We start from the raw sequence: 26,733 nt of genomic DNA, 5'->3' as shown, positions 1-26,733 counted from the left end.
TGGGAATTATCGTCCTATCTGCATGATTTGCAATGCCGAGTTCAGATTCAGATTCAGATCTACTTTATTGTCATTCTAGTACACGTGTATACAGAACGAAATGTCGATACATCTGACCCGCACAGTTTCCTTGAATGTACAGATATAAGTAAAAGTTGTATTGTATTATGGCTACGTATAGTATTTTACCATAGTGCCGATAGTGCAAGAGGAGTAGCTAACCAGATGTGCAAAATGGGCAGTCAGGTTAACAAGTCAGGTAAACAGTAACATTAACACTGTAACAATAACGCTGTAAGTACAATAGTGCAGAGAGCAAATGTGCAAGGAGTGGCAAGCTATAAAGAACTGCCAGTAGTGCAAAAAGTCAGATTAGCAGCCGTTTAGATTTAGGTTAACTATATGTTAGATTGACCATTTAACAGTCTAATGGCCAGGGGGACTAGACTACTGCGGAACCTGGTGGTCCTGCACCGCACACTGCAGTACCTCTTCCCAGAGGCTAGCAGAGTGAACAGTCCATGATGGGGGTGAGAGGGGTCCCCGATAATGTTCTTAGCATGGGATAGGCAGCGCTTCTGGCCAATGTCCTGAATGGAGGGAAGTGTAGTCCCGATTATTTTCTCTGCTGTCCTCGTTACCCTCCTCACACTACCCCAGTCGGTAGCGCTGCAGCCTCCACACCACACAGAGACACAGCTGGTCAGGATACTCTCTATGGTGCCCCTGTAGAATGCGATGAGGGAAGGTCGGGGCAGGTGGGCTCTCCTCATCCTCCGCAGGAAGTACAGGCGCTGCTGTGCCCTCTTAACCAGTGATGCAGTGTTCACGGACCAGGTGAGTTTGTTTGTAATGTGCACCCCTAGGAACTTGATACTGCTGACAACCTCCACAGCCTTGTTGTTGATGCAAAGTGGGGCATGGTTGGGCTGGTTTTTCCTAAAGTCGACAATGATCTCTTTAGTTTTGTCAACATTCAGGACGAGGCTGTTGTCCCTGCACCAGCCCACCAACTGCTCCACCTCCTCTCTGTAGGCCAGGTCGTTGTCGTCCCTGATGAGGCCCACCACTGTTGTGTCGTCAGCATACTTCACGATTTGGTTTGTGGCGGACCTAGGGACGCAGTCGTGTGTCATCAAGGTGAACAGCAAGGGGCTCAGGACACAGCCTTGGGGGGAGCCCGTGCTGAGGTAGATGACATCTGAGATGTTCTGACCTATCCGCACTGATTGGGGTCTGTCACTGAGGAAGTCCAGCAGCCAGTTCCGCAGGGGGGTGTTGAAACCCAGGAGTCTCATTTTGTCTACCAGATGTTGTGGGATGATGGTGTTGAATGCTGAACTGAAGTCCAGGAACAACATCCGCACATGGGTGTTCTTCTCCTCTAGGTGTGTCAGGCTCAGGTGAAGCACAGAGGAGATGGCATCCCTGGTGGAGCGGTTTGTCCGGTAGGCAAACTGAAAGGGGTCCAATGAGGAGGGGAGACTGGAGGTGATGTGCTCTTTAACCAGTCTCTCAAAGCACTTCATTATGATAGGAGTCAGTGCAACGGGCCGGTAATCGTTGAATGATAAGATCTGGGGTTTCTTTGGCACTGGGATGATGTTGGCAATTTTGAAGCATGATGGTACTTTGGCTTGGTCTAGCGAGGTGTTAAAAACGTCTGTTAGTACACAAGCCAGCTGATCGGCGCACTCCCTAAGTATCCGCCCCGGAATGTTGTCCGGGCCTGGAGCCTTCCTTGTGTTGACCCCTCTCAGGGTCTTTCTCACGTCAGTTGAGTCCAGATGGAGTGCTCTTTCGTCCTGATTTGGAACCGCTTTCGCTGCAGGGGTGCCGTTTTGTGCCTCGAACCTTCCAAAGAATTTGTTGAGGTCATTCAGAAAGTCCATCCTAGTGTCCTGCACTGGGGCAGTGGTTGGCTTGTATTTGGTGATGGCCTGAATGCCTTTCCACATATCCCTGGTGTTGGTTGTACTGAGGAAACGTTCCTGGATTTTTTGACTGTGCGTTCGCTTTGCTAGTCTGATAGCACGGTTCAGGTTAGCCCTCGCTGATATCAGCGCCTCCTTGTCACCAGATTTAAAGGCAAGGTTCCGTACTTTTAGTTGTTTGCGTATCTCAGCAGTCATCCAGGGCTTCTGATTGGCACGGGTGCATATAGTTTTGGTATTGCTGACGTCTTCTGCGCATTTACTGATGTAGGCTGACACAGAAATGGCGTACTCATCTATATTTATTTTGTTGTTGTAAGTGGCAGCCGATTTAAACATGTCCCAATCAGTGCAATCAAAGCAGTCCTGTAGTGCCTCCATTGCCCCCTCAGACCACACCCTCACCTGCTTCACTGTAGGTTTTTCTCTGGTCAGCAGGGGCTTGTATGCTGGAATTAGCATAACACTGTTGAACACTAGTCTTGCCCTGTCATAACTAAAGAAAGACTTGGAAAAGTTGCATTAAGTGTTTTTATACATTTTTTCACAACATATTCACCAACAATCTCTTAAGAGGGTGCATGACATAAAGGATAGAAAATAAACAGACTAACCAATGAAAATTACATGAGAGTAGTGCTTTCCAAGGTGAAGCCATGCACATCTGAACTGGTCTCTTATAGGCAACAGAGGAGTCACACTGATTTGCTGGTCTGTAATATAATCGGGAGTTTATTGTGAATTCATTCACTACGTTGGTTGGGTTCTACACAGTTTATTTTGTGCACCTGTATAAAACTAAACATTTTGCTTTTTTGGGGGGGCGGGGGGCATTTCTTACTTTATTTTACATAAAAGAAGGTTTTGGTGAATGTGTTTACCAGACTAGTGTGGTTAAGTAGCTCCAACAGGGTTAAGAACTGAAGGTTTCAGCGCTGCTGTTTTGGTTATCAAAGGAACTGACATGGGTCCCGTCTGATTGCTCACCAAGTAGCGGAGGCAGCCAGTTGACATTGGCTTCGCAATGCGAATCTAGGAAGGTGATGACCTCCGCTTTGGCAGCGGTGGCACCCAGAAGACGGGTACGGATCAGACCTTCCCTCTTCTTGGTCCTCAGTATGCGTACTTTGGGCAGGTGGTTCATGTAATCCTCCAGCGCTGCCTTCAGGTGCTCTGTTGGAAAGGAAGAAACATCTCAAGCCAAGAACGTCATAAGGTAATTTTCATTTCAGCTTATATTGATGAAGAAAGTAATTCAAAAAAGAGTCAAGCAGTATCTAAAGAAAAGTCTCCTTTGTGATGATCAAAAAAGTTTCAGTGTTATGTGATCCCAAAACAACTCAACCAGAATAGTGCATATTGACCTTGAAATTAAAAAGTGTTAAAAAAAACAAAAACTCAAATGTATTTATGTATATAGGTTTCGGGTGGAAAAGCCACACAAACTTTTCTTTCTACTTACCATATATACCAGTATCAGTGTCAGCAGTTCAGAAAAACATACTGTACCGGTAATGATTTGATTTTACTTATTTGTTTGGGACATAAAGTACAATACTATAATAATGAAAAAAAATAACACTCAAAAATGAACAATTATAGCCAAATTGTGATAACATGTGAAAAACAATGCACCATTGACGAAACACAAAAAATATGCGTCTTACATTTTGTCATTTCACTGGAAAATCAAGTTAAATATCTTTGAACTATTAAATTACACTTCAATAAAACTAAATGTTCTCCCAATAATGCAGTGCTTCTTATTTTTTTTTGTGTTGTGCACTACGTAAGAAAAAGAAAACATCTCATCCCCTCTTAACCCCAACGTGTGACTAAATACTATGCTTTATCTATAATATTGTACACCTATTTATAACATCCATCCATCCATCCATCCATTATCTTCCGCTTATCCGGGGTCGGGTCGCGGGGGCAGCAGCCTTAAAAGGGAAGCCCAGACGTCCCTATCCCCAGCCACCTCCTCCAGCTTATCCGACGGGATCCCGAGGCGTTCCCAAGCCAGCCGAGAGACATTGTCTTTTCAGCGTGTCTTAGGTCGACCCCGGAGCCTCCTGCTGGTGGGACATGCCCGGAACACCTCCAGATTATTGCAAACCACAGACTATTATGACACCATCCCCTGATCTAAAAACATGTGCCGTGTGTTTGAAAGGACGGATCAGGGTCAAATATGACACCTACATTTTTGACTGAGTACCTCTGGGTGATATTACATTTGTTAATGTTCAGAGCAGTTTTTGAGAACAAGGCATGGCATTTTGATGGACCAATAACTAACATTTCGGTCTTTTCAGAGTTAAGGCGCAAGAAGTTGGGTGACATCCATTTTATTATCTCAGTGAGGCAGGCCTCTAAATTTCCACAGTTTAGTGTGGCAGATTCCTCCATCGAAAGATATAGTTGAGTGTCATCTGCATAGCAATGGAAACCGATATTATACTTGCGAATGATATCACCTAATGGAAGCATGTAAATGCTGAAAAGAAGGGGGCCAAGTACTGAACCCTGCGGAACACCACAGGTAACACTGAAGAGCTCAGATGTCATTTCACCATATTTAACACAATGCGTCCCAACTGAGAGGTCGGATCTGAACCATAAGAGGACGGTTCCTGAGAAACCAATCCATTTTTTCCACCGTTCTAGTAAGATATTATGGTCCACAGTGTCAAAGGCAGGACTAAGGTCCAGCAGCAGTCCATTGCCAGTAGAAGATCATTGGTTAACTTAATCACGGCTGTCTCAGGAGAGTGGTTACCCCTGAATTCTGATTGCACAGATTCAAAAAGATTGTTCTCGGATATAAAATCATTCAGCTGCTGTGCCACAACTTTTTCAAGTATTTTAGAGAGAAATGGTAGGTTTGACACAGGTCTATAATTACATAGGCTTTCTGGATAAAGGTTGGGTCGTTTCAGTGTAGGTTTAATAACAGCGGACTTAAAAGCCGCTGGAACTACACCTGAGGAGAGTGATATGTTTATAATGTTTAGAACTGAAGGTCCAAGGGCCCCCAAAACACCTTTAATCAAACAGGCAAGTAGTCGGTTATATTTATAACAAATAATCGCTTTATTAGCTGTAAGAGCAGATTGATAGTGCATCTGGAATTCAAAAATAAAATTCAATCCTTAAACTGCTATCGTTTTTGACCTACATGAATTCACCAAACTTAACTCAGGAGCACAATATTAAAAATTTAATACATCTAGCAATTGGACAAAGGGATGGTTTTTATTTTTGCAGCACTTGTCTCATCCAGCATGACAGAGATCATGTCTAACCCCTGCAGCAATATCAGTTCTTCTAATAAGGTGGGGTTTTTTGGGGGGGTGGGGGGTGGTCCACTCACAAACCTCAACCAATTCCTCCTCTTATTAAGCGATAGTAAACCTAATAATCACAACATGGCACCTATTAAGTCTATGTATAGATTAAAAACAAAGATGATTTGTGTAAACAATTTTATTTACCAAATAAATAACATAAACAATTATTTCATCATCCTTCCTAATTATTTTCCCACTTGCAATTAATTTAGTGTTGTTTATTATAAATAGCAGTGGAAGACTACAAAAAATAAAGGCTTGATCGAGGATAACATTTGTTAGTGTACCGAGACAATATTAGTAATCTACAATGACATTGTCATTTGCTACCAGTGACTGATGTGATCGCGATTAGATCCAAATTGGAGGGAAACTTTGTTTTTTTAATCCCTCTTAAATATGTTTTCCATGGTATCACCTGAAAATCCGCTACAGCTTGTGTCCACACCTGCTGTGTGCAAGGCACGCATGCCCAGTGCAAACGAAAACAATGCTCCATGCGCACACTCTGCTAATAAGAACAACACTGCCCCCTAGCACAGCAAAGGTGCAACTGCACTTTGTTCTGGAAAAAAAACAAACAAAAAAAAAAAACATCCTTAAAGGAGCCCAACACCTCCCCACTATTTGAAAATCACTGCTGCAAATTTCCTTTTTTTGCAAAGTATATACATTTAGATTTTACTTGTTGGCTGCCATGTTTGCATTGCATTTATAGTCCTTTATTTAGTAATCTGGCCTGCCTGAGAACAGAAAGTCAAGATCTGGTCCCATAGCCAAACCAAGTTTGACATCACCGCCTTAAACACATATTTCACACTCACCTTATGTTACACTTGAGATGGCTTATAGATTAGTTATTGTAATTTTTGAAATACCACGTGTCATGGAAAACACAAAACATTTTGGGTAGGGTTACTTTAACTTGACCACCCTCAACCACTCCAACACCAAACACGCCAACAAAAGACAAAAGAAACTAAATATGAATAAAATTACTAAATTTTGTGCAGGCATGGGGAATAGTCTAATAAATACAGATTAACTAATTCTACTACTCAACTTGACAGACCACAAATGACCACAGGTCAGACTTAGGTCCCCATTGTAACGTTTCAGACAGTAAAAAAGGGCCTTGTCATTAAGGACAGAAGGACGAGGCAAGGTCCAAGCTGCAACGAACAAAAGGCTCCTATATCACAGCTCTGGGGTAAAAAACTGAGCATTAAAGCCTGATTGGCAAATTAATTCTCTCATGAGACATGACCCATGAAAGGAGGGCGTAGGGGCAAGATGAGAGTGTTTAATTGTGATTGGTTCATTTTCCAGACGAAATAGATTGGAATACGGCTCAAAGTGTTTACCCAACAAAAGGAGATGATTAATCACGCTAATGAGCTCACGGGAAACGGTGGCAAACACATTAGTCTCCATTAGATAGATGGGCGCCGAAGGAGATGGTCATCTTAGATGGATGCTAGGAAAGTAGGCAAAGAGTATAGGTAGGTAAGTAATGAAACATAGGTAAGAAGACAGCTTTGTGGGTGGTAAACGACACCAGCTAGGCAATTATATTTTTATAATTTATATGTTGAAGCAAGTCAGTCAGAATATAAATGAGATAAGCTAACTAGTAGTAATTACAGGATGGGTTAGACCAGGAGTGTCAAACTAATTTTAGCATTCTCATGGGTGCTGGACTTGCAAATAAAATGTCAGGGTCTGGCGCGCCTCTGTCCACTAGTTTGTAATTGGACAAGGTTTGCCCATTCACCCCACACCTATCCCTAATTAGACCCTTTTTAAGGACAGTTTGAAAAAGCACCTAGAGTCGGTGATATTTTATTTTCTACCTTTATTTTTCAAGATCACCATTTTTTAGTTGCATCCTGATTTGTGAGGCTTGTTTTGTTTTTTGACAGTTTTATTGTTGTTTTTGACCGTTTGTTTGACACTTTGTTGATGATTTTGTTATTAAATGCCATCTGCATTCAAGCAGCTTCCTCTTTTCTGCTTTCTGCATTTCGGTCCACTGTAAAACTACAACATAATGGCATAAAAAGTATGCCTTAGCTGGGCCTTACAATTAAATTCTGATTCAGGGATGTAAAATGTGATTCTAAAATGGTTGTTATGTATTTTTTCATTAATGCTTCTTTCCTTCACTGAGATATAATCAGACTGGAATGTGACAAAAATTCAATGCAAACAAAAATTTAAATTATTCATTTAAACAATTAAAATGATTTGTATTTTTTATGTTGTTGTTTTTTTATGCAAATGTTTACCTGAACATCGGAACTTCTCTGTTAGATTTACTATCCATTATAGAAAAGAGCTAAACATTCTTTCAACTTCTGTGAAGAAGATGACAAGAAATATGAAGAAGGTGCATGCATTTTCACCATGGATAAGAAGTAGGGTTAAACACAATCAATGATTAGGACATTTTTTAAGACTGAGGAAGCGATGGATCCAACAAAGTATTTTGAGGGCATGACAGTTCAGCTAGTTTTAAAATCAGTCTTAATTTTAGTCTGCTGTCTTTTCCCCCCTCTGCATCCACCAAAAAACTCCACTGTACCAGTGCAAGTCACGTTAAAGGTAAATACAATTTAATTTTTCCTTTTAAAGAAGAAAAAACACATAAGCTAATTACCAAAGGTTTCTATCCCCAAATAACAAGTCCACCTTGTGGTCCCCGCCTATACTCACCAACACTAACGTTTTCTTCCCTCAAAAACGAGAATCTTTCTTTTTTTCAAAATGAAACAAAGACAAAAAAAAAAATCTTGACAAGAGACGTGTATCTTAGTCTACGGGTGCTTTATCTTAATGTGAGAATAAATCATTGTGCGTGAATAAACCACTCCCAACAATCCCATTAAATTTCCATCATGGTAAGTTTCCGGTTTTAAACAAGCACATATTGTTTTTTTTTTTCGTTTGTTTGTATTAATATTTCCGAGACGGATTATGTTTCGTGTGTAAACAAAAAAAGTTTGCGATAAAATCCACAGCTTTTTAATGTCAAAAGGTTGGCATGAACAGTGGGGAAAATACGTAACGTAAATTCCGGACTATAAGCCGCTACTTTTTTCCAAACTTTCGCGGCGCTGCCACGAGCGGCTGCCTTTTCCAGCAGCTGCCCTATTGTTTTATTGTCTGCTCCTATCTTCGGTGTTTTTTCTTCCCGTTTTGACAACTACACTATGGATTACTTTTATCCTATAGACATGGGTTTTAGCGCATGAAAATGCGTTTATTCAATGAATCAATGTCCTTGCCCTGAAGGATTCTCGTGCCGGCGTGATGAAGGGGCCTATCGTGGAAGAAGAGCCGGAGCTAGCTAAGCGGCTAGCGGCGTTATAAGTCTTCGGTACCATCCGTAATCATGGTAAATGCGAACTCACGACCAAATAAGATCATCGAGTGCTGGTGGAAAACATCGAAGCGCACAGGGAGCGCAGTTGCTGTGTTTTGCGGAAACGTGGCTCACGTTTAGCATTCCGGACGCTAACGTGTAGCCACCCGGACCTACCCGGAGCTATCCGGCTTCAACGCTGCTATACAGAGACACGAAAGGCGGGGGGAATTGGAGAGGAGGCAGACTTGCTAACACAAGGTGGTGTATCCCTGGATTTTCACAAAGAAAAGATTTCCATCTGCCGCAGGGATGTCAAACTTTTGGACTAGCGTGACGTCATCCACTCCGCTACAAGCACCCCTAGGGCATCATGTTAATCTGTAAATAAACAACGGGGTAGACTGCTAGAAGTGTGAATTTCCCTACGGGGATGAATAAAGTATCTATCTATCTATCTATCTAGCTATCTATCTATCTAACCCTGCGGCTTCAGTGATGCGGCCAATTTATGTAATTTTTCTAACAGCCGCCAGCGGCGCTCGAGTACAAAAGGTAAGATTTCGACTGCAACTTCTTAGCTTGTGCACAAATTAAATTAGCGTAGACATATCCTCATCATGCAAATTGCAAAAAGAAAGGCACATGACGCAACTTTCAAGCCAAACGCAATCAAGCAATCCAATATAGAAGAAAAGAGCTACTGTACGTAAACGTTATTTAGCCGGTGTGATGCTAGCGTGGAGCGTGGGACGACGTCTATGTGACAAAGTCTATGTGACAAAGTCTCTTTCCCATACTGAAGGAAGACGACTTTGATGACGTCAGTATTACGGAGGAAGATGAGGACGGTTTACCTTGCTTATTACAAGTCCGGTATGTTTTATTAACAGAGCTGTTTATAGTGTTGCGAGCGTGTTACTAGTAGCGTTTTGCTACCCTTCACAGGCACGGTTTGGGATGAAAGTTATAATATTATTATTAAACTTTGAAAACTCTCTCGGTGTACCGTCTTTCTTTGTAAATATGTGTAACCATGTACAATATGTATTTGCAACTGTATATTTTTTTAATGTATTTTTTTAGAAACTTATTCTGATATGTTTTGCACGAGCAAATGAGAGAGAAGGGGCGGGGCAAACGCGGGCTGACGGGAAGTGGAGTAAAGGTGAGACGTGCTTGTGGACGCGGCCGACAATAGTGGATATATATTTTTCTCACCCTTACCTTTGGAAATATACACTTTTTTCCATGGATTACTTTCAACGGGCACCCGGACTCTGCAGGTCTGCATTAAATCTTAAGTACCGGTATCATTTTCCGTTCATTTGGCCGGCTGTGTTTTTTGGACTGTATCGGTATGGGTTAAAAAGTAAGACAAAATTGGGAGTGGTGAAAAAACCAGAAACAAAGATAAGAGATTTAGAAGAAAGCCGATTGCCGGTGAATAAGCCCACAAGGGAACTGTATGAAGTTGAGACGGAGGAAGTCGGGGAGGGAAAAAATCTGACCCTTTGTGGGCAAGGAAGTAAGAGACCCCTTGATAGGTCCTCTGGCTCACCCCCTAACCCAGAAAAAAGGGGAAGACCTGGAACCACAGACAAAGAGTCAGAGGGTCCCAGAGTTTTCCCCGGTGAGTCTCAAAATGAGGTACTACTCTTAAGTGATGTGTCTGACACAGGTGACACTCTCGATGATCTCGATGATCACCAAAGAATGGACTCAGATCCCCCGGAACTAGTTTAAATACTTTAACAACAATTATGAAAATTACATTCTCTACTATCAATGTGAGAAGTGTGAGATCAAAGGTTAAGGCTCACAGTGTTTTATCGTTCTTAAAAACTATCAGAACAGATGTGTTTTTACTACAGGAATGCTGCATCCCCTTTCTAAAAAATTATAAACAGTGGGAAGAGATTTGGCCATATCCGTCATTCTGGAGTGGCTCGAATGAAAACCGTAACGATGGGGTAGCCATTTTAATAAACAACCCTCAACTCATCATAAAGGGGAGTACTGTGATGAGAGACGGACGCGCAATCTTAGCAAGACTTTCTTATATAGGGAATGATTTTAACCTCATTAACATATCCGGCCATGCCGACAGACAACTCAGGTACGAACTTTTAGAGGACATCCAGTCGCATATGCTAGGCCATCAACCACTAATCGTGGGAGGAGATTTTAATTGCATCCTAAGTAGGAAGGATAGAAAGAGGAACGATGAGGAGTTTAAAGTAGATAAAACATCAACTTTATTACAAGACATGTGCCGGACATTTAAACTGGTGGACTGTTTCAAATCCATACATCCAGGAGAGGAGGGCTTCACCTGGTTCAGTAGTGACAATGCCAGAGCCTCTCGAATAGACTACATATTTACGAGGGGTTTAGCACAGAGTGATGCAAGATTAATTCCAGTTTTTTTTTCGGATCACTTGCTACTGTCCTGCTCTTTCTCATTTCCTTCAGGTATGACTGTTGGGAAGGGTTTGTGGAAGTTAAACTGCTCCCTGCTGGAGGATGAGGCTCTAGCCGCACAATACAGGGAGCTGTACAAAGACTGGCAGACCCTTCAAGACTCGTATGATTCACGAGCACAATGGTGGGAAATGACAAAGAAACGAGCACAGACCTTTTTTAAAAATGCAGGGAAAAACAAGAAACTTAAAGAGATGAAACGCATGTCGGGACTACAAAGAAGACTCCAACGCTATTTCATCCTAACAGAAAAGGGGATGGACTTTAATGATGAAATCAAAGAGACCAAACAAGAACTAAACGCTTTGGCGGAAATAAAGAGCAAAGGCATCATAATAAGAAGCAGAGAAAGAGAAATAGAAGAAGGGGAAAAATGTACACGCTACTTTTTAAAAAAAATTATGGGCAAAAATGAGGGGATTTTTAAACTTCAAAACGAAAACGGGCAAATAACAAAGGAAAGTAGTGAAATAACCAGATTGGTCGAAGACTACTACAAAAAATTATTTGAAAAGAAAGAAACATATGAGAATGAAATGGGGCATGTATTAGATCATATTTCAAGATCAGTGCGTCAAGACCCCTTTTTAACATCGGACTTTACCCAAGACCAACTGAATGATTGCATAAAGACTATGAAAAAAGGAAAATCACCCGGGGAGGACGGACTCAACCTCGAATTTTACCGGACTTTTTTGAATATTTTAGCACCAGATCTGTTTACTGTTTTTAACGAATTTTCCAGTCGAGACCATATGCCAGACAGTTTCAGAATAGGGATAGTTACTCTATTGCACAAAAAAGGAGACAAAATTGACTTAAAAAACTGGCGACCCATAACGCTTTTAAACGTGGACTGTAAAATTTTCAGCAAGCTTCTAGCAACACGAATGTCTGTTGTCTTGGGAGACTTGGTTGATCCAGACCAAACCTGTGCCATTGTGGGAAGGAAGATCAGCGACAGTCTCATGCTGATCCGTGACACCATTTGTTATGCAAGAGACAGAAACATGCGACTAGCGGTCCTAAACCTAGACTTTGAAAAAGCCTTTGATCGAGTCTCGCACCAATACCTCTTCAGGGTATTGCAAAAATGTGGTTTTCCCCAAAAATACATCAAGTGGGTAGGACTGCTATACCGAGACATCTACAGCAAATTCATGATTAACGGGAATTTATCGGAAGCAATCGAAATCAACTGCGGTGTACGTCAAGGTTGCCCTATGTCTCCCCTTCTCTATGTTCTTTGCATTGAACCTTTGGCACAAATGTTAAGAAAAGATAGATTTGTCGAAGGCATCAATATCCCAGGAAGTGGGGGACAAATTACCAAGTGTGTTTTGTACATGGATGATTTTAATATTTTGTGTACTGACCGCGCATCTGTTGAAAGAGCCCTTGACTTGACTGACCTGTTTGGGAGGGCGTCTGGGTCAAGGCTAAATAGAGAAAAATCACAAGTGAAGTTTTATGGAATGTGGAAAGAGACAGAAAAGGCAAGACTCCCGCTGACGGTGTTAAAGACAGACCAGAAAATCCTAGGGATAAAATTCAATGCGGATGGAGGAGGCGAGACCAACTGGGATGACGTGACAAGGAAAGTTAAGCAAAAACTTGTTTTTTGGTCACTAAGAAAACTGACAATAGAGGGGAAGGTCCTAATCATCAAAGCGATCATCCTCCCAATGCTTTTGTCAATCAGTTTAATTTTTATGCCTAAAAGAAACGTGCTGTTACAACTGGACCGAGCCATCTTTCGCTTTGTCTGGGGCTCAAAGTGGGAAAGGATAAAAAGAGATACAATGAAAAAGAAAAAGGAAAAAGGGGGGAAAGGAGTGCCTGACCTCCAGCTTTTCCTGGGAAGCAAATATGTCTCTCTCCACTTCCAAAACGCTGTGGGCCCACCCAACAACCCGAAAAGTCAAGCAATGACCCGTTTTTGGATGGGCTCATATTTGCGGAAGCTAAAGCTTGTACCAGACAATCGTTTGATTCCAGTTTCGTTTAACTTGCCACCAACACATCTCTTTATTCGGGATTTTTTGAAGAAGTTTGATTTGGAAACACAAGAATGTCACACTTTACAAAACCACAGGGCCCTTACTGCTATTGTGCAAGGGCGAGCTACAGTAAGCCCTGTGCGGGGGCTTGCGTTTGGCGAATCCACAACGGTTTGGAGCAACGTCAATCATCCTGCCCTCCCAAACAGACTACGAGACTTGTCATGGATGGTGGCTCATGAAGTTCTCCCAGTCAGAGCTGTAATGCACCACCGAGGAATGTCAGCGACTTCGACGTGCCCTCGACCTGGCTGTGGCGCCCAGGAGTCGGTGAGGCACCTTTTTTGTGAGTGCAGCGCTGCCCAGGTCTTGTGGACAATGGCCGAACAACTAGGAAAGTTCCCGGACTTGCCAGCAGGAGAGGTCCCTGATGCACAGTACGTGCTTTACGGGGTGAGTCGGTCGAGGAGGCCTCGGAACGACTTTGCTAGGGACTGGCTCACTCTCGCCGCCATCAAGGACGCCATCTGGACCTCCAGAAACCTGCTGGTATGGAGGTGCAGGCAGATCCCCCCCGTGGCTGTGCTCCAAATGGCTGCAGATACCATACAATCTGCGAGCGGCGGGCCTAGGACGCAGCCATAAAGAAGACTCGTCTGCACCCACCCGGAGGGGGGAGCCGGAGCTACACTGTGGGAGTCCCGGCAGCAACGGCCTGGGTTGTGGAACCCAGAAGGGAGAGGACCCACGCAGAAGGGAAAGGACCCACACAGAGGACTGGAAGAATGCTGCTTGGGAGGGTGGGATGGCAGAGCTATGCCCTTGCACAATAGTATTGCCTTTTACACGCTGGTTAACTACTGTTAAAAGAAAATAACTCTGAAATTGTTTAATTGATGTTGAAAATGTCAGGAAAAAATGTTAAAACGTCATATCATCACGTCATATTGTCAAATATAAAAAAATTGTGAATATGCTTGATGGCTGTGTTTTGCTGCTGTTGGAGTCAGTGGATTTGTTCAGACCGAGGACAATCGACTTTGGCCTGGACGGATCTATTGACACTAACAAAGATGTTATATAATGAAATTGTGAATATGTTTGATTTTCGAGAAGGTTTGTTCAAACCTCACTTTGTGTTTGCTGTTAAAAACATAATATTGGAATATAATATTGTGAATGTGCTTAATTGCTGTTGAGATTGTCATGATTGTTTTCTGTTTTTAGTGTCAATAAATTTGTTCAAACCAAAAAAAAAATTTCGTGTTTGTACTGCATTTTTTCAATGTGGGCGCATGCGGCTAATATACAGGTGCGGCTTGTGTATGTACAAAATCGGTTTTCCTCCCAAAATGTGGTGGGTGCGGCTTGTAATTAGGTGCGCTCTATAGTCCGGAATTTACGGTATTTAGTCATTCACCAAATGTGCAGGCTCCCTAAAATAAAAAGATTAACGAGGCCTGGGAAGACTGAATCTGCAATTGATAAAAGCAGGGTGCAAATAAATCAACTGTAGGAGCAATTATTAGAAAATGGAAGATCATCCCCCTCGATCTGGGGCTTCTTGCCAATTCTCACCCTGGGGCATAAAGATGATAACCTAGTGAATGAGCTGGTACCACAGTAACAAAGGCTACTATCAGTAACACTGCGATGCCAGGGACTCAAATCCTCCACAGCCAAATGTGTGCCCCTGCTGAAACCAGTACAGTACAGTCCAGGCCCAGCTGTGGTTTGCTAGAGAGTATTTAGATGATCCAGAAGGGCACTGGTAGAAATTGTAATGGTCAAATAAAACAAAAGTATGATTTTTGGTAAAAACACAGGTTCTCCTGTTTGGAAGAGAAAATATACTGAATTGCATCCGAAGAACACCCTACCCAATGTGAAGCATGGGGATGTAAAGATCATGCTTTTGAGCTGTTTTTCTGAATATGCCTGTACGAGTCAAATTATTCCTTTAGCAAAGGCATTGAAAATGAGACATGGCTCAGCATTCCTAAACATATAGCCAGAGCAACAAATGAATGGCTTTGTAAGAAGCATTTCAAAGTCCTGGAATAGCTTTGCCAGTCTCCAAATCTCAACCCCATAGAAAATCTGTGGAGGGAGTTGAAAGTCTGTGTTGGCCAATAACAGCCTAAAAACATCCATGCTGTAGAGCAGGGGTCGGGAACCTATGGCTCGCGAGCCATATATGGCTCTTTTTATGAATATCTATGGCTCAGAGACAAATTTGATTGCATGCAAAATTTCTCCATCCTATTCGAAACTTGAGTTGTCCGTCCTATTCAGGTACACGCAAAGCCAATCCAGAGCTAAGTCTTATGGCGTTACTTCGCAGTATATATAGGGCACATTTTTCACTACAATTTACAGTCAAGGTGTCACACAAAAAAGGGGGGAAAAAAACTCGTTTTGGCTGTACAACGCTAAAGAATAATTTAAATAAAAGTTCACTATATAATCTGTGTTCAGTGTTCAGATACCTTATGATGAATCCACAGAACACACTGTAAATACGCCAAAACACCGGAAGAGAACTTAGTTTTTTGATTGGGTGAGTGGGAGGGATGGGTGGAGCCATGCAAAAAGCGCAAGCACTCCCTCCCATCTCTCGCCCTACGCCATCTGCGCCAAAAGTGAGCTCATCAGGCTCCCTATTTGCAGAATGTTGTGACGTTTTTTGCATCTGGTTTTGAAACCAATATGTATGAAAAAAAAGGGTCAAAAGGAGTTTAACCGATCTTGAGTAATTGCAAGAAAGAGACATTTTAAAGTGGTATGTTTGTTGATTTTGGGACAGGGGCTCTGGCATTATTCTCTTTTCATAATTTTTATCAAATCATCAAAAATAAATGTGCTGAAGACTAAGCTTTTGTCTGGGGTGCGGGTTTAGCAATTTTGTAAATTTGTCTCATAATATATGGTGTGGCTCTTTCCCAAAATAAAATTAATATTTTTTGCTTTTATGGCTCTTTGAGTCAAAAAGGTTCCCGACCCCTGCTGTAGAGGATATCTGCATAGAAGAATGGGGCTAAAATACCAGCAACAGTGTGTGAAAAGCTTGTGAAAGGTTCCAAAAAACGTTTGGCCTCCTTTGTTGCCCACAAATGGTACATAACAAAGTTTAAATATGGACTTTTGGTCTTGACTAAATACTTATTTTCCACCAAGATGTAAAAAAATGAAATGGTACTTTTGTGTTTTTCTTTTTACACATTCTGTATCTAATGGTTGAGGTTTGCCCATGTTGACGTCTCTAATATTTTCAAGTGGGAGAACTTGAAGAATTAGTGGTTGACTAAATATGTATTTACGTGACTGTATGACCCACCTCCGAACGGATTAATTTTGTATTGTGAAGCTCTACAGTACAGTTATGTTAAAAACCTAACTCGCTAAAAAGCAATGGTCAAGTGGACCCTTTGAAAGCAAATCCAGGGGCAGGTAGGCGAGCATAGCTTCAAGGGTGGGTGTATTTTACAGTGCAGGTCGACAACCTAGCTCCACAAAATGACTTTAGAATCGATCGGCACCTACTGACATTGTTGCCAAATCTTTCACAAACGCCGCAGCTCAATGATCTGCTTTTGTTGCGTTACAGCGCCGCCCTCACACCTTCACTGTCACGCCGTGCCGAGCCCATTAGCTCATTATACAAACCCCCCACACACGTGCATGATGTTTGTTCACAGTTTGTTGAATAAACATGTGGTGTGTTCTGGGTTTTTTGCAGGTGTCTTGCCGGTTTTCTTGCTGCTACTGATCGTTTCTTATGCCCAAAGCTGGTGTGGTATCTTGAATGCATTTTCCTTGGCATCGAGACACACGCACTTAACACACACCTAATAAAACCATCACGGAGGTGAAAATCGGTTCATCAAATGCTGATTGGTCATTTACCGCACTCAAGGGATGACAGGCTTTATACCCAGTCATTAGCTCTATTAAATAATCGTTGTAATTAGTGGTTTTCACTGTCAGTTCAAAGATTTTAATCGACTGAAAACACCGGATCGGCACTGTTAAAAGACAGAACATAAAACAGGATGTTTCCCCTATTGCGTATACATCAGTGGTCAGCCAACACCAGACCATGGACTTGGACAGGGCCATGGGTAGTTTGGTTTGGGGCTGTTTTACCTATTGTTGTTTTACTGACACTAATACTGCTGTCACAATAGAAACACGGATTCTTGCCCGCCGAAGATACAGTAATTAATAATTCAAAGCAAACATTTGCGCTGATAGACAATCAGCATGGAGAGTGGTCAACTTTGTTTTGCTGGGAACCTAAACCAACTTATCGTCATGGAAAAAATGTGCCAACAGAGTCGGCGCAAGCATGGATCTTTAAATCATGAACATTAAAAAGATCCCACATAACAATAGAATAGTTTTTTAAGGGGTTAGTTCATTTGTTGAATTTGTATTTTTAATTACTTGGCACGCAGATTGTTGTGACGATTTCTCTTAAACATTACAATTGCGACCAGCGTGTGGTGCTAATAGCCAACCGCCTCACAGTACAGAAGTCCCGGCTTCAATTCCAGGTACTAGCCTCCTTGTGGAGAGTTTGCATGTTCTCCTCGTTCCCCCGGTCACTCCGGTTTCCTCCCAAATTCCCCAATAATGGCTGGGATGGGCCCAGTACCCCAGCAACCCTTGTTAGAAAAAGCTGTTCAAAAAATAAATGAATATGATTTTGGTGTGATGTTACAAGGACATCTAAATGTTCCAAATGTCTTCAACGTGGATTCAGGCTTATTATTATTAAGTTGTTGGGGTGGCAATAGCTAAGGAGGTAGAGTGCTCGTCTAGCGGGCCAAAAAAGTAGCAGTTCTGATTCTGGGCTATCCGAGTAAAATGTCAAATGATGTTATATTGAGCATAATGTGATAAATTGTAGTCAGTTAATTTGCTATGACAGGTAGAAGAATTTATTGCAGATTAAATCTATGTATTTGTTGTTTGTACTAAACTTATTGGAAAATGGATTTTGACTATTGCAAGTCTTTTTGAAGGACGTGATTATTGTACAGCGATGAAAATCGTTTCTGTCTCTTTGTTGTTGGAACCCTTATGTGGACCAATCACACCCAGAACCGAGCTCCAGAGGCCCCAAGGTAAATTATGTTTAAGACCTGTGGTTTATTTCATTACGATTTGTCAAGCTCATAAATCGTTTGATGGTTCAGCGTCTGAAAAAAGGTTGAAGATCGAACAAGTCCGCTGTCAACCTTCAATGTTTTGAAAGCTTCTTCTCAAATTTGTCAGAGCTTTATTGCTTTTTCAAAGCTATCTTATCTAAGATAAGCGCACGAGATGAAGTCACATAGACTCTGGACAGCGTTTTATGCGCCCTTCATCACTGCCAGTAGTTCAGCATGCACTTATTCAGCTGAGGCACTTCCATGCTGCAATGGAGGCCTGCCAACGGCAGAATGATGGCCCAATCGCTCTCCCCTCTCTGTTGCCATGTTTTCAGGTCCACTGTCCAGCCTTATGAAATTAGTGTCAGCGGCGGATAAATACTATAGTCGAACCTTTACAAATCAAACCTCGCAAGTAGTCCTGCAACTAATAACTATTTTGGTAGAATAATTAAATAACTATTACTTTTTTCTTGAGTTTATTATGGAGTTGATTTAATTTTGTGGCAAATGATAATAAACACAAGAGAAAAATAGTACAAATAAAAAAATATGTATTTTTTTAGACATACTAAAGAGTCGCACAAAAATTAAATAAAAATGCCCTAGCTAAAATGTAAAGATCTCAGAGTGGCTATATTTTTTTCACTGGGATCGGTCAATCATTATCAATATCAATGGACTGCAAAATCAACAATTTAAAGCTAAAATACAATATGTTTGAAGGATTGGTTACTTTAGAATGAAATTAGACTAATGATTGCAACCCTAGTCACACGTCCGTTGTGTTTAAAAACACCCAATTTGGACGCAAGCTACTTTGTCGCTTTGGCTATGGTCTGCATAAGAGTGTGATGACACTTATTGAGGATGAGCACTGAAATGTGGTGTCAGACGGCTGACAGACCTCAAACCATGGCTTGTAAAGTGCATATCTCTATTGTGAGATGCAAAAAAAAAAAAACAAAAAAAAAACCTTAATTATAATCGTCGCTATTTTTCTGTAATCAGTGAGGACTGATTGTTGATCAGTTTGATTGATTGATTGATTGATCAGTGTTGGGATCAACGGGTTAGAAAAGACAGTTAATGATTAATAGGCAAGTTTGAAGGTGGGTTTTGAGTTTTGATCGGAAGATGGGCTTGGTGGCAGAGTTAAAGAGATCAGTTGGTAGTGAACGCCAGAGCTGGGGTGAGGAAATATTTTTGGTTTTGTTCTTTTTTTTTAAAAAAATGGGCATGACAGCCGCAATTTTAAAGGTAGAGTGTACAATACCATTGTAAAGTGAAGGATGGATTATGGCAGAGGTGAGGGGGAGCAAGAACAAAGGTAGGATTTGACTAGGGATGATGGGATGGGGTCCAGAAGACATGTGAGGGGCTTGCATAATTGGATGAGATCAGATATTTTCAGAGGCATTGGGGAATTAACAAAATGAGGGGGAAGAAACACAATCATAAATAATTGATTAATCTACATGAAATAAACATCAAGTAGTCAGATATTGATTCATAAAAACAATAATTTTTACATTTTTTAGGAGTCGATTTTGCTGTTTTTGAAATGTATTCTTTATTAAATTATTGTTTCTTAAGAGAACTCAATGCTTTTGATTATATCTGTACTCTTTCAGTTATTGGATTATAATAATAAAAATTGTGTTTAACAAACAAAGTAAATTAATTTGACCAGTGACTTGAGTTAAGTCCTTGATGTACATGAATAATTATAAATAAAATCTAACTAATATTGGATGGAATTGGGGGCAGCACAGCGGCGCAGTGGTTATCGCATGTGCGGCACAGTTCTGAGGTCACGAGATTGAACCTCCTGTGTGGAGTTTGCATGTTCTCCCCGTGCTTGCATGGGTTTCCTACGGGCACTCCGGTTTCCTCCCACATTACAAAAACATGCATGTCAGGTTAATTGGCCGGTCCAAATTGTCCCTAGGTGTGAATGAGTGAGCGAATTGTCTGTCCCTGTGTGCCCTGCGACTGGCTGGCAACCAGTTCAGGGTGTCCCCTGCCCACTGCCCAAAGATAGCTGGGGTGGGCTCCAGCACCCCTGCGACCCTACTGAGGATATGCGGTACAGATATTGGATGGATGGATGGATAGAATTGGAGTAAATTAAAAGGACTGAGAAAAAAAATTGAATTCGTTTTAACTCTTGTGAACTCTTGTGAATTAGTTTTAACTCGTGTTAACAGAATGAAGTAATAAGTACGGATACTCTACCTCAGTGATTTTCAACTCACTAGTGTGCCGACAGAGATCGTCAGGTGTGCCGTAAAAAAATATCCAATTCAAAATTTAGAATATCATAAAACCTTTATGAATCATTTTCTGCAAATATGTCATTGTCAAGTGTCTGTGCTGCAAAAACCAGGGGTATTATACATTATATTATGATTAAACATACTGTTCAGTGTCATTTCATAACTTTTTTGGTTAGTGGTGTGCCGCAAAATTTTGTAAAAAAAAAATGTAAAAAAACATGCCCTGGCTCAAAAAAGGTTGAAAAACACTGTTCTACCGTACTTTGTTTAAATAAAAACACATATAAAGGTTACAAGTGGCCATTGTAGCCACTTGAAAACTCAGTTCAATGTTGCCAATGCTCAATGGTGGGGACGTCACCATGGTTACAGACTACAAGCTCCTAATAGACCAGTTTTATGTGATTCCACCTTGTGCTTGCTAATAGGAAAATACCGCCCTCACGAAATAACAAAATCTCGTCTTTGCAGTGTTCACTTCCTCTATGATTAAGTGTTTTATAATCAACCTTCTGAAATTAGACTCCTGGTCTGAACCATTAAAAGGCGTTATACGTAGGAACAAGTTTTAACTGAATTTACAGGTGTTTTTCCTCGAAATTTGGTACAGACGGTATCTAATGAAGGTTTTATAAAGCCTTACCCATAATTTCCGCTATCCCTGAGCATCGCCTCTGATAATTTGATTTTAGCAGCTGGTGTGTAGGGGCACTTTTTGGACTAAAACTGCACCAAAGATATTGGATATGAAACATGTTTGATCATTTTGGCACTCGGTTGTAAAATGCTGCTCAGGTGTGGGGCACAAGGGAAAGTGGCGAGCTGTTCTTATACAGAATGCATGCTCTCCAAATATGGAATGAAGTCCGAAATATCTCAAAAGCCTTTCTGGAGGATGAATTTGTGTAAATCCAGACTACAAGCTGCTAAAGTTTTGCTACATTTCAAACACCGTAGGTTTCACTAAGGAGCGGTTTTTTTTTCGTGACGGAATAAATAATTTGCCTGGCAATATTAGACCAATAGAATTAATGGGTAGTTCAAGGATGTCCAATTAAATTGTAAGATAACTACAACGTCAGTTATTGTAAATCAGGTGTGAGGGGGCACTTTTTAGACAAAAATCACCATGGTGACGTCTGGAAACATTTATGACGGCCTTCTAGAAAAGAAATTAGTGGATGTTTTTGCCAACATCATTTATATAATACATAACAGTAGTAAAACCAGAGGTATGACAGTACTTTATCCTTATATAACAATACACTCGCGATATTTCAACATTATTACCCATAAATCAAGTCCTCAATGTATCCAATCAGATTAAACAGCAGTGGAATTTATCCATCAAAAACGCTCCTGTTGTCTTTCCATAGCATCAGAGCATTTGTCATGACACTGGAGTTTTCTTTATTCCCTGAGGAAGAATGACAAACAAATGCAATTTGGTCCGTCACCGTGACAACCACCAACGACAACAGCATAAAAACCACGATTCTGTTGTGATCTGGCAAAATAATTTAAGGTACGGTTGCCCTGGCCTTACATTTTACGAGAAGCAGACCTCATCTGGTTTTCTTGCAGCGTAGTTTTTATATAATGAAATTGTGAATATGTTTGATTGCTAATAAGATTTTCGAGAAGGTTTGTTCAAACCTCACTTTGTGTTTGCTGTTAAAAACGTAATATTGGAATATAATATTGTGAATGTGCTTAATTGCTGTTGAGATTGTCATGATTGTTTTCTGTTTTTAGTGTCAATAAATTTGTTCAAACCAAAAAAAGTTTCAAATATGTACTCGTTTTTGTAGTTTCTCTGGAAGTCTATATCTTAAAAAGTTACCATAATGCTAAAAAACGTGAGGTAAACAACTTGCTGTAGAGCTGTACACAGCGTAAGGTTTGAAGGGGCATAGGAGCATCCGAGTAGCCCGCGGACTGGATCTGAAAATAGCTCACCAGTTATGGGTCATAGTGATTTTCTAGGAAATTTGATTTCTATTTGGAATGAGAATTCATTGACAAGATTAGTGTATTTAAAGACTAGGTTTTAGTGGTTTTAAACCTACATCTATCAATTACAACCTGCAAATAACATGACAATTACATTGTAATAACATTTTGATAACAAGTTGCTATTTTAGAAACACATTTAGAGCGAGTGGCGCTTTACATGTAACAGTAACAAAAAAGTAGTTTTAAGGTTTTAAAAGGTTGGCAAGCCCTGTGCTATGGTATTTACAAGAGGACCAGAACACTTAGTTCCATTCTACTTTATTTAGTATTTAACGACGTACTCAGGTTTTACTTTTCACAAATCTTTAAAAGTCATCAATTTATATATTGAAATTGATCAGCTGAAAACTTTTCCATCAAACATGACACAGTTCTCATTCGGTGTTATCGGAGTCTGCATCCTGTTGGCTTTTGCAATAACAAGACATGCAGTATTGTTTGTGCCAAATCCGACTGCTGGTGTTCCTTTGTTGGTCCTCCCGGAATGATGACAAAAATTTCGTTAATAAGTTCACGGTCTGTCTGTTCCCATGGCAACCATCAACAACAATTGTAATGCTTTCTTCGTTTAGCGTGCATTATTTCTAAGATATTTGGCTATTCCTGTATTTAAAGCAATGCGCTCCAAGAAAACTTTTATTCACGGCATAAACTTGCAAAAATATATATATGTGACTGTTGTCACCATTATGTGTAGGTCACTTGATCCCAAACACATTGTAGCGTATTTTAGGGCATCAATAATTTATTTTGATAAATAATTAATTTATAAACTTTGCACTAATTGTTACATTACACTTGTCTAGCCTTTTAGAGCACCACCGCACTTTTTAGATACTTTAACAGTAAAAAACGCAAACAAACCTCATAATCAATCTCATTTGCTAAACTGTAGCTAAACGCAGTTTGATTGTAACTTTTTTTTTACACTGGAAGTTTATATATATTTTGATTAGGCAACACAAACAAATATTCATAGGAATATTTTTAGTGCAAATCTACAGAAAAAAAAGAATAAAATACAATGGTATGTGGATAATCATATCAAAAGTGTAGTTGCTTACATTTTTGTTAGGGGAAAGTTTTTTATGACAATTTAGCAGTTGGTCGTTATCCAAACCACGTTTATATTCAATGGATCCCTTCAATTCATAATCTGATAAACTAACCAAGAAAGATGCCTGAGGATGCTTCTTGGTCAGGCAGTCGGGAGACGGAGGAGGTCAAGGAACATTAGGAAACACCAACAATCAAAGCAAAAAGGAGACAGTCTTAAGCCAAAAATATTCCCTTTTTGGGAGGAAGATTGCGGGTAGCAATCAGAGTCCCATGGACTTGATGGAACCAGAATCAAGACTAGAGGCAAATAAATGGCGGGTCTTATTTATTTTTTTCCCCTGTAAGTTGACTTCTGGCAGCGCACGGTTTACACTAAAATTTGACCAAAGGGTACTACATAAGCACTAGGCAGACTGGAAAATTCAACAAATAAAAAAAAAAGAGAAAGGATGACCAGCCCGTGCCCTGAGTAGCTGTATTCTTCTTGGCACCCAACAGGACCTGGCAAAAATGAGCAAAGATCTCTTCCCTTGCACAACAAAGTGTTTCTTCGCCTTTGTCTGACAGTTTATCGAAAGTAGAAAGCCATGGGAGAATACTATATAGATGTTTTTTGTACAACCATTTTCATAAAATTTGAGCGAGAAAGTCAGTAGCAGCCTGCATATTTATACTGGAAGCCTCTCAGGAGTAAGGAACATTGATTTACGTAGCGTTTTGCATAGAAAGGATTCACCATTATCCCACTCCCTTGCTCCTTTCTCCGTCTACCACTGACGCTCCTCAGGCAGTCTCTCATTCACACAGAGGCATCGATTGAAGCTGACGTTCTGCTTGGGTGTCCGAGGCTTAATTACAGTTGGAATGAGATCTAATCAAAGGGCAGCGGCCATGGGGGAGAACATTACAGCCAACCGCCCGCAGGGGTTAAGCCTCAACAACGTTGCGAGCATCCAACCTGGCCTACGTTTTCTTTTCATTTGAAAAGCAAGTGTCTTGTTTCCCCCCTTTCCTTCCAAAAAAGCACAGTAGATAAATGGTCTTTTGATCAAAATGCCCAAAACAAGAAACTTCAAAATTGGATCCACAGTACTGGTAGATGTTGACACTGTATTTTTTTTGTATAGAAATGGCTTGTAAATCATGCCTGGCAGGACCCTTTTTAATGTCACATATGAGGGAAAAAAAACAGACTCACATATTTCATTGATATGTAAATGACACTTGTTTAATGACGTGAGAATGGGCCAAGTGCCTCTCTTGTTTATGAGGCATTGCTTGTATTAGCTTTCGTCTAATGGAGTGTTTTAATGGGATGTTTTCTTTACCCAAATCAGGCATGTCAAATAAAGTGTCAAGAGTTCCATTTAGGAGTTATAAAATACAACTTGTGACTAGTATTGCATCCTTTATAGGGCTGCAATGATTAGTCGATATTGTCGACAAGAATAAATAAAAGAAATAGTGGACAATGAATTCCGTTGTCGATTTTTGTCGCCACACACGTTTTTCCAACGGAGTGAGGCATCTTGAATGATTGGAATTTCTGCTGAGAGTAGCTCATGCGCAAAAGTGTGTCTGTCTCAAACAGTAACACACAGAAATAATGGCGTCACTATCAATGTTCCCTCTTAACTGTGCCCAATTGCTCACTGCCCAGATCTTGCCTGCGCACAAGAAAATCAATCCAGTGCATAAAAATCGAGATCGAAAATTGCGAAATTCATTACATTAGCATATTGCGGTGTGTTTTAAATGTGGTCGCTTGAAGTTAATGTCAGCACGCAATTGAGTAAAAGAAAGTAAGCCCGCATCTGATCTCAAGTTTTTGCGGCAGGGAGGGAGGGGCGTGAGCTAAAGAATCGATGGGGAAATGGAGGATATTTACTAGAAGCCTGATCGTTTTTATCATTAGTATTGTATTATTCTTTATCACTAAGATATTGAAATATAAAGAGACAAGTGTGGTTTAATTTCATTATCGCCTGCACAGACTACGTGACCTTACTTATCAATGAGATTATGTCAATGTTTTTACATAAGTATTTGTCTCCTATTTAGAAAATAGGCTTTTTCAGCCAGGCTCACCAAAAAAAGCTGTCTCTTTCGGCTCCCAACCGTCTCTTCAGATTGTTTATGTTGCTTTAATCCATATATTACCAATTATGATGTGATATTATGCGAAACAAATGATTTTAAAAAGGTGGGGGAAAAAGGACAAAAAAGACAAAAATGGAAAAAAAAGAAACAAAAGAAAGAAAGAATGAAAAAAAGGAAAAAAATGAATAAAGAAAATAAATAAATAAAGGAAACAAGCAAGAAAAAAAACTAAAAAAAAAAAATTAAAAAATCAGGACAAAAGGAGAAAAAGCTAACAAATGAATTTTGGAGGGTCTCTTTCAGAAAAATGTAACTTGATTTGACCTCAGGATTTGTACATGTTTGATAATTATTTAGTTGGCGCATGCAGGATTAATGTTGCTCACTATTGTTCCGAGCGATGCGCAGAGACTTTGTGTAAACACTCAGACCCGTGGAAACTTAGAGGGAACGTCAGTAGTATAAAATACATTTTTTTTTGTTTTTGTTTAAAGTCTGGGAATTTTTTAGCCAGCATAAGGTCAATATAAAACCTACAAGCAAAGTTTGCAAAGCAAACCTAGCGTATCATGGCAGTACCTCAGTAACGCACAAACATTTAAAGACGAAAGCACGTCAGACAGTTGAATGAAACAGAGTCTGGCCCGTCTCGGTGAGATTCAAGTAACATTCAAGTAGAATTCAAGCCAATACGATTTTGATAACATGCATTGTACATTTTTTACGCTGTAAAAGAGAGCTCAAGTGTTATGCCAGAATGAGCATGACAAATGTATTCTAAAGAAAATGCTTTCAGTCTAAGAAACAAACAACATTAGGTAAAATGTTCAAACGACAAATGTCAGTTGAAAAGGTTTCATTTCAAAGGGTTGAGAATTGTTAGATTATTTTGTTACAGACTTTGCAGTTGACCACTGAATGTATTCCACAAAATGCACATATTGTCACGGTCGCCTTGGTGACCAGTCTGCCCCGCCCCCTGGGCAAC

At 40.5% G+C, this 26,733-nt stretch overlaps 1 protein-coding gene across 1 annotated transcript in view; it reads right to left on the bottom strand.

Annotated features, from left to right (window-relative positions):
* Positions 1 to 26,733, bottom strand: part of LOC148349735 (polypeptide N-acetylgalactosaminyltransferase 10-like) — an 89,841-nt gene that overhangs the window by 35,363 nt on the left and 27,745 nt on the right. Inside the window, exon 5 of the mRNA XM_088321443.1 lies at positions 2,922 to 3,107. Within this exon, the coding sequence (XP_088177569.1) occupies positions 2,922 to 3,107 (186 nt within the window). The remainder of the gene's footprint in view (positions 1 to 2,921; positions 3,108 to 26,733) is intronic.

This window comes from Urocampus carinirostris, chromosome 17, assembly GCF_059441175.1.
Source record: "Urocampus carinirostris isolate Australia breed hairy pipefish chromosome 17, RoL_Ucar_1.0, whole genome shotgun sequence".
Lineage (NCBI taxonomy): Eukaryota > Metazoa > Chordata > Actinopteri > Syngnathiformes > Syngnathidae > Urocampus > Urocampus carinirostris.
This window is presented reverse-complemented; position numbering and strand designations above follow the sequence as displayed.